The 14,388-nt window shown below is 50.3% G+C and overlaps 1 protein-coding gene across 1 annotated transcript; it reads left to right on the forward strand.

Annotated features, from left to right (window-relative positions):
• The first annotated feature begins 269 nt into the window (after window positions 1-269).
• Window positions 270-14,255, forward strand: SLC25A48 (solute carrier family 25 member 48). The gene is made up of 7 exons (XM_075509910.1): window positions 270-315; window positions 2,951-2,994; window positions 6,529-6,600; window positions 7,174-7,426; window positions 8,694-8,942; window positions 10,188-10,321; window positions 14,133-14,255. Exons 1-7 carry the CDS (start codon window positions 270-272, stop codon window positions 14,253-14,255), a joined length of 921 nt encoding a protein of 306 aa, XP_075366025.1.
• The last annotated feature ends 133 nt before the right edge of the window (window positions 14,256-14,388 follow it).

Raw genomic sequence — 14,388 nt, forward strand, 5'->3', positions numbered from 1 at the left:
ACCGAGACCCTCCCCACCCCACGCCAGCCCGGCCGGTGTCTCCCGCCGCCGGCCCCTGTGCGGCTCCTTTAAGCCCCGGTGCGTGATGTCACAGTGGCTGGGACACGCTCTGCGGCGGGGCTGCCGCGGGGAGCGCGGCCCGTGGGACCCCTGCCCCGTGGGGACCCCTGCCCCGTGGGGACCGCTGCCCCGTGGGACCCCCCTGCCCCGTGGGACCCCCGCCCGCTGGGACCCCCCCCCGCCCGGCGGGCCGGGCTCGGCGGCGCAGCATGGGCAGCCTCCAGCTGCAGGACTTCGCGGCGGGCTGGGTGGGCGGTAAGTGGTGCCGTGGGCTCGGGGAGCGGGGGAAGGCAGCGATGGGGGGACAGGAGCGTGCGTGGGAATAAAATCCTCCGTGTCACCTACGGTCTGTGCCTCCCACCGGCGTGCCCGTACCAGCGGTTTGCTTTGCTTTGCTTTGGCTCAGAAGTGCAGTTTAATCCAATTGCCACCGGCGGGATACTTAAATTTTCAGTGTCACTACGTGGGATGCTGCTGTGTGCCCAGGGAGGTGGGGAGCGGCTGCCAGAGCCACCCCGCACGGCCACGGCCCCCGCCGGCTCTCCCCTCCTTGCTCTCAGGGCTGGAAGCACCGCCGGGCTCGGAGGGGAGCAGCGGGGGCTCGGAGGGGAGCAGCGGGGGCTCGGAGGGGAGCAGCCGGGGCTCGGAGGGGAGCAGTCGGGGCTCGGAATGGAGCAGCCGGGGCTCGGAGCGGAGCAGCCGGAGCTCGCAGCAGCCAACCCGGGGTCCCCCAGCCGCACACACCCCCGGGAACGGCCCCGCCTGGCTCTGACCCCGCGATCCCGACAGGGCAAACAGGCTGATGGCCAGGGCAGCGATGCTGGCAGGGAGGGGTATCGATCCGGTCTGCTGAAAATGCTGAAAGCAAACACTGGGAAAATAGATACCAGAAAGAAAAGGAAACGCGAGGATCTGTAGAGGCACCAGTAATGTGGTAGGTCTTACAGAACTGGAAGTTGCCACTGGGTTTAGCAGCTGATAAATTGCACGGCTAAGCTGCCCGCTCCCAGGATGGGCTGCAGAAGCGGCCTGGCAGAGGGGCAATCACGGCACCGGCCGTCGCAGACCAGAGCTCTGCCCAGGCTACCGCTCATGCCAGGCTCAGGAAGGGGGTGTGAGTTGGCTCACGGATCCTGACCGGCCAGGCGAGGTTAATAGGTTAGCTGACTCTAAAAAACCCAGAACCTCTGCCAAAAGATTACACGAGCAGCTGATTTTTGGATCTTTGCAGAGGCTGTGTGGCACGCAGTCCCTCCCTCTGCCCCGCTGACCCTGCGCTATTGCCGCACACCCCCAGAAGTGGGACAGGACGTCTCTGGGGAGTAAACAGCCACCAGCGCTCGGTGTCAGTGGCAGCGAGCAGTTTTCATGCATAGCACTGGACCGCAGGTGGTCTCAGGTTAAGGTCCAGGAGGAGAGGGGACCTTTTATAATACATTTTTGAGTAAAGTCCTAATGTGTTGACCAAGCACATGATGCTCTTTTCAGTCCTAATCCACTACTACAAGTGAGAAATTTCATGTTGTCTCTAAAGCACTTGGGGACACTGGTTTGCACGGAGACTTGCAGATGGGGAAGCAGCACAAATTACCCACCATCTCCACAAACACTCTAACAACTGCCGGTGTTGTTTGCAACAAGCACACAAACCCATATCCTGGCCATGGCACATGGGTTGCTCCGTCCTCCCGGAGAAGCGGGAAACCAAGCCGTGCTCTGCCCTGCCGCGGGGGCTCCTGGCAGTGGGCGGCGTGGGTAGGTGGGCAGGATGGTAAGGGGGAATGGGCCAGTTTCTCCCAGAGAACCACGGGGAATGAGGCTTGGGTGGGACTGTAGAGATCGATACAGAGCAGGGTCCTCTTTATCTGAATCATCCCCGACAGGTACCTCTACAAACTGCTCTTAAAACAGCCAAGGCTGGGGGTTCACAGTCCCCATCAGTGGTCAGCTCTAGTGCATCTCTATCTGAGCCAGAAGAAAGCATTTCCTTGTGTCTAACCTGAACCTCACCGTTTTGAGGCTAAAAGTTTACATGAGCTTGCAAGAGCACAAGGAGGGTTGTTCAGGGCCAGGTCATACAAATACACCTCCTCCTCTCACTTGGATGCCTTTGAGATGTAAAGTTGATGGAGCCCAGGAAAGCATTGGGGGGAAGATGCTGTCCTGGTTTCGGCTGGGATAGGGTTAATTTTCTTCCTAGTAGCTGGTGTAGTGCTGTGTTTTGGATTTAGGATGAGAATAACGTTGATAACACACTGATGTTTTAGTTGTTGCTGAGCAGTGCTTACACTAATCAAGGACTTTCCAGCTTCCCCTGCTCTGCCGGGTGCACAAGAAGCTGGGAGGGGGCACAGCCAGGAGAGCTGACCCACACTGGCCACAGGGCTATTCCATACCATATGGCCTCATGCGCAGTATAGAAACTGGGGGGGGTTGGCCGGGGGGCAGTGGTCACTGCTCGGGGATGGGCTGGGCATCGGTCAGCGGGTGGTGAGCAATTGCACTGTGCATCACTTGTTTTGTACATTCTTTTATCATTATTATTATTTTCTCTTCCTCTGCTGTCCTATTAAACTGTCCTTATCTCAACCCACAGGTTTTACTTTTTTTTTTCCCAATTCTCTCCCCCATCCCACTGGGGGGGAGGGTTAGCGAGTGGCTGTGTGGTGCTTAGTTGCCGACTGGGGTTAAACCATGACAATGTGCAAGTGTTTCTGCCCAGCTTTTGCCTTTCATCAGAGACAGGGCACTGCGCTGGACGTGGCTCTGGCTTGGCCCAGTATGGCTGTTCCTATGGAAATCTCTCCTCCTCCCCTATAAACCCATCGCTTCCTGTATCATCTCAAAAGCTTCTTCAATGTTTTGCATAACACTTTGCTTTCATCCCCAGGAGCCGCCAGCGTGGTTGTGGGCCACCCCCTGGACACGATCAAGGTAAACCACTTTGAGCCATGCTCTCATGTCACCACCCAAAACCCCACCGATGGGGAGGTGGCCTCTCTCTAGATGATGCTTCAAAAGACCTTCACTTCTTGGGTCACCCCAAGGAGGAATTTAGCCTGGGTAGAAATGCTTTCGTAGACTTTAGCCTTTCTACCTCTCCAATGCTCATTTCAAATGGGAAACTAAAAGAACTGGCTGATACATGCCAGTCCCTCCGGTGAGGATTAGTGCTGAAAATTAAACCTGGCCTCACTTAATGTGTGGTTTACTGAACACTTCTGCCAATGTTTTATTGAACTTGGCCGTAGACAAGTATTCAAAGGGCAATGGGGGAACTGTATTTTTTTTGCTGCAGGCACATTTTTACATGTTTTCCTAGTGTTGGCAATGCTGGAAGGGCAGAGTGCTGAAATTGTTATTCCAGGGCTATGAGATGCAATATTTACTATTCCTGCAAGGCAATTATTCCTCAGAGGGAAGGATTTAGAAATGTAAGAAGATATTTGCTAGCATGATGCAGACAAGCCCATGCACACACCAATACAGCCTGACCCGACTAAGCTGGCCATCCCTACTGATGCAGAGATATAGAGGAAGATCCGGTTCCTTTCTCCTCTTGCACAGTGTGATAGGCATCCCTGGCCAACTTTCACTTCAACTGTTCTGCCCATGTGCTCTGATCTGGTTCAAGCCTCGTTGCTGGCACCAGGCAGGGCTGTCGGATGTGGCAGACCCAAGACCCAAGTGGTCCTGTTTGCACCTTAGAGACCCTTGGAGGGAGATGAGGAGGAGGCAGGTTCCACGCCACATCCTTTCCCCAGCCATCGCAGCCATTCCCTCGCACAGAGCTGGCTCTCCTAGGGTTGGGAGATGGCCTGCCAGCCCTATCCTTTCTGAGCTGCTAAGGTGCTATCAGCCCTGGGAGCATCGCCGTGCGAGGGTGGGGGCAGACCCCATGCAGGAGGAGCCGCAAGGCTGCCCGCACCATCCCAGCGACGGGCAGGGCCAGGGCACGGGCAGCGCAGGCAGGCTCTGCCCAGGGTTGCCAAGGCAATCTCCATCTCAGGCTGGCCGTCAGGGCGTCATTGCCAGATTTGGGGGAGTTTGGCAACAACTGAGAGAGGATCCTGCTGGGAAGCATTGAGTTTCTGGATGCCAAGAAAGAGCGAGCCCATCCTTCACTGCTTATAAAGACAACTGTCAGGCTGACCCCTCTGTTGCCCTTGGCTTTGGACACAGCCTGGGAATACCAAGTAGGCAGACTTGTTATCTTTCCAAATTTAGGGGAAGGGAAGTGGAAAGGAGAGTTTTTACACAGCACTAAGCCAGCAAAGGGGCAGCTCAGTGGCATTCACAGCCTCCAGGGGCTGGGGGGTCCTTCCCCACCTGGAGGAGAGGACAAGACTGAACGAAAGGTTGGATGGGCTATGTGGTATCGGCACCTTGGTTCCCATCAAGCAGGCCTCCTCCTTCAGCTAGCCCCTTCCCAGCGTCGCAGCTTCCATCAGACCCAAGCAGCTGTTTTTCCACAGCCTTGCAATACTCTCAATAGTTTTACATTTACTCACTTTTCATCCTCCACATTGCATTCATTTCCTCAGAACTTTCTTCAGTTTCTGGGTGTCACCCAAGGGCCCTGTCTAATTAAAACGTAATAGAAAGGAGAAGTTTCCTGAGGAATATTCATACCGGTATCAGCTGACTTTGACAGAGATGCCAGCAGGGATTTCAGCGGTGGGTGTTAACAGCTTAGCTAAGGGGCATATAGTGCGAGGAGCAGCTTGTGAGTTGCCCTCAGTTACTCAAAAAAACGTATTAACTTGAACCTCTAAATACCTGGTTACTGTGTAAAATTAAAAAAAACAAGCCCATGGAGGCAAAATGGAAATGCCTGGGCTAAGCACGCAGATGAAGCCAGGAGGGAACGCAGGGCTGTGCAGCGCTGTCGCCCCGTCCTGGGCTGCTCGGGGTGCAGCCAGCCTCCGCGCCGGTCCCCCCCGGCCCCGTTACCCCTGGCGTGAGTCACAGGTCTGCACCCACGGCCCGGGCCTGCCTGCGTTGCACAATGCGTGCTGCATGAGCCGTAGCCGGCGTCTTCGTGTACCAGCTTGTTTATAAGGACTCAGTAAATATTCTGCTTTCGCTGCCGCCTTCTCCGTGGCCTCTGGCCAGGCGCAGAGCGGTGCTCGGTGCTCGGTGCGGGCAGCCGGCTGCACGGAGCAGACCTGGGGTGAGGGGTGAGCCTGGGCTTCGGTCCTTCTCGCTCCCCGGATGGGTCCCACAGCAACACCCCAGCCTCTTGCCAGTCCCTGGGCAGGGCTCTGCACCAAATCATCGTGTCATTCGACCTGCTGTTTGCTGTCCAAAAGCTCTCCTCAGGCATGAACTCTGGAGAACACTTGCTCCTTTGAGCTTTAAATTCCCAAATAAAGTTCCTGCTTCACTCTGGTGTAAGTTGGGGCTGAGCCACTGGAGGGGACTGGGCACTTGCCTCCAGCACAGGTTGGCACTGTCCCTCCAGGCTTCATTTTGCCATTCCTGCTACCAGCAATGCTGATGGATACGACCAGAAATGCTGTCCCCATTCCCCAAAAACATCCCTCATAAGAGCACGTGTGAGTGTCTTCCTATAAAAAATGAGCTCTGGCCTCAGCCAAGATTAATTGCTAAAGCCCCAGGTCCTGCGAACCAAATAGGGTTCCATTTCCTCACACAGCTCTAAGCCCAAAAGATGCATCACTTGTTAGGATTCTTTTATTGCAAACTTGTAACCAGCTTGAATGAAAGATGATCTAAAGATATGTGTGCATATATATATATATATATATATATATGTGAGAAGGGGAAAGCATCTTGAAGCATACAGGCTTTGTCGTGATTTACAGGCCATTTCTTACAGCTGTTGTAGGCATCTTTTGGAAGGGATATAACCAGTGCTTTCCAGAAACAATATGTCTTTGTTGGAAATGATGTAAAAATGTATTTTTGAGTGAAGCATGGAGAATTTCTGAGATGGAGCCAAATTATTTTGGCTCCGTTTAGTATTTCTGTATCTTAAAATCCACCTTGGATCGGAAGGGCCCCGGAAGCCTCACAGCAGAGTTCTACTCTCTGTCCTTCGGCAACGCATCCCAACCTCCACTGAGAGTCCCCAAACAGAGGAGACTACATCACTCCCCAATTTCCACATAAATCAGGACCTTGCCAATGACAGCACTGCTCACCAGCAGTCTGCTGCAAGCGCTGTGCCGGGCCAGGGTAGCTGGTCTGGACTCGAGAGCAATTTGACAGTCATCGATTCCAGATGTTGCAGAAAGCTTCAGACCTCTGAGTTCCCGTTTAGCCCTGCTTCTGGCAAAGTTCAAGGGGGGTGGATGCATATATATCTTATTTTATTGCTCTGTTTTCTTTACAACTAAGGAAGGATTCGCTCTCAAAGCAAACTACACGCTGTTTACGTAGCATGAGCTTTCACTGGGCTGGAAGCATGGGATTTGAATTGTATTTCATTAATGTCTTTTGCAGACTCGTTTGCAAGCTGGACAAGGATATGGAAATACACTCAACTGTGTTCTCACTGTGTACAGAAATGAGTCTGTGAGTACTTTATCTTACTTAAAATGTGCTGGTAGAAAATGCAAATAGATAAATAGGTAAATACATAAAGCAATTATACAAAATCACTGTTGACACCAGCACTTATACGAAGACCAATAAAGTTGGTGCAATTGAGACTGCAAATTCCTACAGCCTTCTCTTGCTAACTCTAAGGTAACTCTCAAGGTTACTCTCTTGGCAGGGAGTGATAAATGACATTGCCCACGTCTCCGCGTGGGTCAGGGTGTTACGTCCACAGTGGCTCTTTTGCCTGTACCTGCTGGCAAAGCTCTACCGCAGGTATTTTGCTGACTTTGGTGATGCCAGGACAGAAGCTGGTCATAAGAAGGACTTTTATATGGGTTCCTGTGCTTTCAGCATATCCCGTATTCTGCACAATCTTTACAAGTCTTTAGCAGTATGAATTGAGTTTCATTTGCTCAGCATGTGCGAACAGTTGGTTCCAGGAGACATCTGGTACTTGGATTTGCATTTCTGGCCTGATAGACAAATTGAGGTTTACTCTGCTCAGTCCCGTTCGCTCTCTTAACTCCTGCTCCCTTCCACGGGTAGGTGGCCGGCTTCTTCAAAGGCATGTCCTTCCCGCTGGCCAGCATCGCTGTCTACAGCTCCGTGGTGTTTGGTGTCTTCAGCAACACGCAACGGCTCCTCAGCCAGCTCCGCCATGGAGACCCATCTCGCACGCCGGCGCTCACCGACGTGGCTCTGGCCAGCATGGTGGCAGGCTTCGTCTCCGTGGGCATCGGCACTCCTGTGGACCTGGTAAAGATAAGGCTACAGATGCAAATCCAGCCGTACATCGAAGGTAGGAAGCAAGAGTTTCTTCTTCCTTTCTCTGCCAGTTCTCTGTGCTTACCGAGAGCTTTAGGACAACTTTGCTGCAAGGCCCGGCTCTCTGCTGCCTTGTGCCACTGCAGTTGAGCTAAAAATGCTTCCTTCTGCCTCAGGATGGACCCCATCCTGCTCAGCTCAAGGGGAGGGTTTTTATCAATGACATTGATTGGATCTCTGCTGGCATTTCCAGCTGATTGGGATCTATAACGAACACAGGGGCAGGTCTGCTCAGGACCAGGAGCCATGGGGGCCGCCTTCCCCACGCGGCCGTGGGGCAGGAACAGCGAGCCCTCGGGCTGTTGGGTCCCCTGGAGATCCCACCAGCAGCACCACGGCTGCCAGCGGTAATGCCAGCTCCCCATCTCCTGCTGCACGCTCTCAGTCCCACATATATTTGCCCATAAACCCCTCTGTTTTATTCCACCCTCCTCTGCTCAAAAGCAAAAGCTTCACACGTACGTTTGAAAACCGCTGGCTTATTCGGGGCAGGGTTACAGGTACGCAGGCACAGGCAAGACGGGTCAGGAGGGGCTACCGGCAGGGTGGCAGCGGGCAGCTGTAACCCCTCCAGAAGCTGCAGGCAGAAGGAGCTGCTTCTGCTCGAGACGGTGGCTGAATTTCATCGCAGGCTGCCAGCTCAGAGCAAACCCCCCCGGAGCACATGCACAGCCGAAGGAAGAGACGGCGCAGCTTCACGGCTGAACAGCTTGGATTTCAGCAGTTTCACAAACACCTTTCTCACGATTACAGTTGCGGTGCTTAACTGTGAAATATTGACATTTTTGTATTGGTTTAATAAAATAATATTATGACAATTTTTAAAAGCCTCCGTGCAGCTCAGCAACGTAATGCCCTTTCCAAAAGCAGCTCGGTCCTCTACATCAGAAGGGCCTGACTCTGAAGATGCCAAGGCTTTCAAAGATGCAGCTTGGCACCAGATGTGGTTAAAATCCATAAAAATTGGGCTCAAAGCCTTAAACTCATTTGGAAATCTCACTGGGCACATACCTATTGGGAGGCTTGCAATGCATCTAAGAAAAATCTGTCCTGAAGTGTCTAAACATCTTTTAAAAATGGACCTAAGTCCTCTTTCTGAAAACTTTTTTTCCCACACTACGTATTGATCCCAGCAAAAGAAAACGGATGGCAGTGATTTCTGTCTGTTTGGTGGTGCTAGACTTTTGAGAGGAGTTCTGTAGCAATACAGCCATTATAACAGTTGTGTCTTTTTTTTGCAGCAAACACTAAACTAAAGCCCACAGTTCCTGGATTTCCTGTGTACCGAGGCCCAATTCACTGCTTTAAGACAGTCCTACAGAAAGAGGGGGTAGCAGGAATATACCGAGGCGCAGGAGCAATGCTTCTGAGGGATGTTCCTGGCTACTGCCTCTATTTCATCCCTTACACATTTTTGTGTAGATGGATTACCCCTGATGGATGCATTTCCCCTAATCCCTCCTCCATCTGGCTGGCAGGGGGTGTAGCAGGTAAGCAACTTTTTTTCCCACAACAGTGGCAAAACAAGGACAGGAAGGTTCCCGGGGGTGGCTCAGGGGCCACCACATCCTCCCATTCACCAGGAAAGGACATGGGGCTGAACGACCTTCCTCCCCCAGGGCCAGGTCCCCTGACACCACATCTGCGCTTTATGACTTGACAAACTTTATGGAAGTCACGTTATCACATCTTCATCAGGCTCTACATCAGCAAGAAGGAAAACAGCCAGCACCTTCGTCTCCCTGGATGTCTTCTCACGGCAGCCTGCATATCACATTGCCAGTGATACACGGCAGCCAAGATGCCTCCAGAAAAGGACTGCAACCTGTTGGCTGCCCACCAGGAGGGTGTGCACCCTACCTGCACGCAGCAGAAGCAGAGTTGACTGTTAGTGATCTTTTTTTCCTGTGTACACCTGCCAGTAAGACTGGCATGTTCATGCCCCACCGCGCTTTCATGTGTAAGGTCACCCCTACACCCGCTCCCCGTTTCTTGGCCATTTCTAAATTGCAGACCCCTAAATGCAAGTCAGTCCTTAGCTCAGGTAATGATTACAAAATGCCCTCTCCATTTCTCCTGCAACTAAACAGACTCCTGGCCCATCTGGACAGCTTCTCTTGTATGCCCCAACACTCACGTAGGTCCAAAAAAACTCTTGCCTGTCCAACTGGGCCATGGATTGCGGTCACACGCTGACCTTTTCAGAGAGGCAAAACATCCCACCCAGCTGCAGGCTAATCAATGTAAATAGACGGTTTCCTTATAGGAATGACGATGTATCTCAGCTGCGTGGAGCCTAATCCTGGTTGCAGGAGATGGACCAGCCTCTTTATTTGCATTCTCAGCTCAAACTTTGCTTTTCAACAGTATTATCTGAGGACGCCAGTTTTTCTGAAATTGCCCCAAGCGGCAGCTCCCTCCAGCTTGGGCCCTTCCCACGGCACGTCCATGGTCCACCAGAAGCACGGCAGAAGATGTATTTTCACCTGGGGGAGCACCTCCTGGGCTGCCTGCATTTTATTACCTGCGTAACCCCTAAAATCTCAATGCTTCTTCCAGAAACAAGGAACTTTGCTCCCAGAAATACCGTTCCTGTCGCTGAGCAGGGTGAATGCCCTGAAAGGAAAATCCCATGAATATGATGTGGTAGATGAGAGGTGAATTTCTGAGTTCACTGACCTGCGGCCAAGGAAATACAGAGAAGAAATTGTTCAAATACTTCTGCATTTTTCTAGGAGCCATTTCCTGGGGGACTGCTACTCCAATGGATGTTGTGAAAAGTCGACTTCAGGCAGATGGAGTTTATTTAAACAAGTACAAAGGGACCCTTGACTGTATCTTGCAGAGCTACCAGAGCGAGGGCTTAAAAGTAAGTGGTATTTGAAGTAAAATCTGGGTATTAGGCATTTAATTTTCAATTGGGAAACACAATGGCTGTTACAAACCTATCTGCAGGGTTGAGAGACAGCTAAAGCCAGTTACCGCTGAATTATAATAATGACAGTAGGTAATTTTAGTGCAGATTCTTTCTAAATCATAATAGTGAAAGTAATAATGTGCCTTACAGCAATGAAAAAATGAATGACTGGGGGTCGCAGTCTGCCGGTGTAATTAACTTGATGTCAGAGCATTTAATTGTGAATATGATTTGACTTATCATAAATCAGAGGCAGAAAATCTTGCCTCGGATTGCTTCTACAAAATGCAGAGATTAAATGCTTCCCATTGACACGGAACTCAATGGGAACTGATTGCAGTGGGACTGCGTTGGCACCCCACGCGCGTTTGGTTGCCTTGGGCAAAGCTTTGGTAGAACTGATGCTGCGGTTTGCACAGCCCACCCTCCTTCTGCACCCAGACAGAGTAGATTGAGAATGCTTTTAAATCAGAATTGCTTCGGCTTCAAACATGAAGAAAGGCTGCATGCCAAAAACTTATCTCCTTTCTCTGACTTTGACTATTAGTGCAATAAAAGTTGTTTGTTCTACCTGCAAACTTTGCTTCAGTTAAATGTGAATGGCAGAGAACCAGGGTTTGCAGCTTCATTGCACTGCAAATGCATGGTTACGAGAAGAGACGTCTTCTGATATACAGAAATAAATCTGTATTTAAGTTGTTATCAAAACATCATGTAGGCCCTTAGCTCCAAAGTGTTAATTTTCACATTCTGAGGGAAAAGTAACAAGTTACAAAAAGAAAAATAACCTGCAAAATCACAAGTCAGTGTGATTTAAATATTTGCCAACACGCCACTATGTTATGCCAGCCATCATGGGAGCCTGCAGTCTGGTTTGGTTTTTGCTGTAGAGTGAAGAAAGTCCCGGTGAGCTGAAGCACAGGCACTGGAGAGATGCTAAAGACCATGCTCGGCGGTCGGAGGAGGGTCAGGGTACCCCGGGCTCCATCAGAACCCCTGCCCTGCATGTTCAGTTCGGCACGCCGTTTCACAGTAAAGCATAGGGCGGCTGAAAAGGGAATTTCCATGTGTTTTCCCTTCTCCCTCCATCCTCATCCTCGCCCCCTACCCTCCCTGTCCTGCCTGAATATTAACAACTAATTCGGGCACTTAGGGTTTTTTTTGTTTGAGGTCTGAGCTGCTTGCAGGTTTTCTGCTATCGTACCTGGCACCCAGACCAAAGCTGCCAATAGGATTAAGTAATAGCTGATGATAAGACTAGGTGCTTCCCTCGTAAGAAAAATCTTTTTATATGTTGGGAGACACAGAACTGAGAAACGGCAAACCCAGCTCTGGATGTTTTCATTCTGGGACAAAGGAACAGCATTCACAGTGCTGATAATAATTGCCTGCTGTACACAAAAAAAAGTAAACATAGCCCTCTTCTTTCTCCATAGTCAGGTGTGTTCATTCTGATGAAAAAAATTTATGCCTCTGGGCTTTTCTTCATAAACCTTCATTATTATTTAACTTGGCTCTCTCATGTTCCTTTATGGATACCGCAAAAATTTGAATTTCCTCCCAGAAAATTCTATCTTTCCTAGCAAAATAAAACATCCCAATAAATCAAGTAATATCCTAAATATCCCAATATTGCAATTTCATGTTGCAAACTCTATCCTAAACAATGTGAAGATGTTTTGATCCTGTCTTGTACAAGTCAGCACCGTGCACTGGATTTATTGGATACAAGATATAGTCATGTTTAGCAGAGCTCAGTATTTCAGGGAAAATACTGGTTAGACACTTACGCCTATGGGCTTCGGTCTTGCAGCCAAGAACTTCCGTGCTTTCTTACAGTAGCTGCGGGAGCTTTGCCTTTGTAAAGCTTGGAAGGGGCCTTTGCTTTGCTGGTGTTATTTTTCGTGTCTATTCTGAACTTCTGGTGTTTAGATTAGTGACCACAGTGATGAGCCTGGGTGGTTAACGCAGTGATTTTGTGAGAAATGGGCCAGCTGAGATACTCCCCGCAATCACCATTTTGTGAATAGGCTGACCCCAGCGTGAGGGGTTTGTGCACACCCTTGCACGTACCAGGCAGTAGTGTTTGTAGTGAGGGGGGGTTTCGAAAGGAGACAAGCCGATGCCCGGAGCGTGTCGTGGATGGAGTGAGAGTGCACTTCCTTCGAAAGAGAGAAGCAAAAGTATACTTTATTGATATAAAACAGTGAGTTAACAAGGTTCAAGGGTAAACGCGACAGTGGTTTAACGAGATTCGATGGCGAGGTACACTTGATTCTTTACTGCACAGAGGACAGGGTCAGACAAAACTGTCAGGGAGATCCTCCCGTTGAGTCATGAGGTTCAGAGAGGACCCCCTTGCTTTCTAAACTCTTTCTCAGAGAGGAGTCTAGGTCCAGCTGGATCCAATGCTAATCCCAGACTTGGTCAACGGTTTATGTCTAAAGAATTATATATGCGCAATCAATCCTTTATATCACTTAGCTAAGATCTCAAAGCTTAGCGTGCTGTTAGTCACTTACCAAGGATCTGTTGCGGCGAAGAATCTCTCAACCTCGAGGAGTAACCTTGAGAGGCGTCCCTGCTCAGGGGGAGACCCTGGCGGGCAGCCCGCTGCCGTGCAGGAGAGCTCAACGGGTTCTTGGGCTGTCCGCTATTTAAGGACTAAGATGATTGACTTATAGTCATATTTGCATACCAGCAAGACGCCTGGGTCCCTGCTCCAGACAGCCCTTGGCTGCTGTGTTGCCATCCATCCCCAAAATCCAGCAGAAGCTGGACGCAGCCCCCATGACCCGCGCTGGTGGTTATTGCTCACGCGGGGCGGGGGGAGCACACCGCCACAGAGCGACACGGGCCCCTTCTCCACTTCCCAAAAAGCACTTTACTCTTCAAGCGCTTAAAAGGCGCAGGGACTTTCACTCTTGTAAATGCCAGCATCTTTTCAAAAAATATATATTGAGCAGCATGGGGAAGTCTGGCTGTATAAATTCATATTTATTATCTTAATGAAAGAAAACTCTGGGATATGTATGAGCACCAAAGCTTGACCTTAGGAACACACATGTGAAAATATCAGCTTCTATTGAGTATTTTTTCCAAAGCTGGTGGCGAGAGCTAGTTCTCAGCAAGGTATAGAGTAAGCCTAGTTTTCTGCTGATTGAGAAATTATTTCTATGCTCAAAGGTGAAACCTGCAAAATAGTCCGCATGGCACAGTGGACACAAAATAGTCCACATCAGCCAGGCTGGCTTGCAGCCACACCGCTCCCTCTCTACTTCCCAAATGTCTTCTGCGCCCATAGACCCAGCCCCAGGAGTCACAGCATTTGCTGCATGAAAGCAACGGCCTTCTTGTTGTAGCCTGGGGTTTGCATGATCCCCGCACGTGTATGTATGCAAAGGGAAGGAGGGACTGTAGCTGGGTAGGACAACACCGGAAGACTTTTTAGGTTTCTTGCTTTCTGCTCTACGCCAGTGGCATGAGGCCATTTTTTTACCCTTGACCTCTTGTAGCTCTTGCTGGCAGATACTGATGGGCGTCCATAGGGAGCACGGAGCACAATGACACCAAACCAGTGGCTTTTGCCATTGCGTTTCCGTTCTCCAGCGCAAACTTCAGCAAAGACCGGCAGTGAGAGTATATCTTCTGAGCAAACCAAGATTTGGTCCTTCAGAATCCCACGACTTCATTCAATGTTTTCTTCTTCTTCTTAAAATAGCCAGTATATTCCTATGCTCTAACCTTTCTCCATCCCCAACAGGTCTTTTTTAGGGGCATGACGGTCAATGCAGTGCGAGGATTCCCAATGAGTTCAGCCATGTTTCTTGGCTATGAACTTTCCCTCAAAGCAATGAAAAGAGACCAAACTGAGACCAATCCTTAACTTCCAGGTCAGCGCATAAAGACCCTCTAGCTTTATTAAAATTAGAGAATTAATCTTTGAAACAAATGGAGTTGCGATTGTATAGATCCTCTGAAAGCCAGATAACTTACATGGGTACCAACAGCTGAATAGT

The sequence above is a fragment of the Mycteria americana genome, chromosome 8 (genome assembly GCF_035582795.1).
Source record: "Mycteria americana isolate JAX WOST 10 ecotype Jacksonville Zoo and Gardens chromosome 8, USCA_MyAme_1.0, whole genome shotgun sequence".
NCBI lineage: Eukaryota > Metazoa > Chordata > Aves > Ciconiiformes > Ciconiidae > Mycteria > Mycteria americana.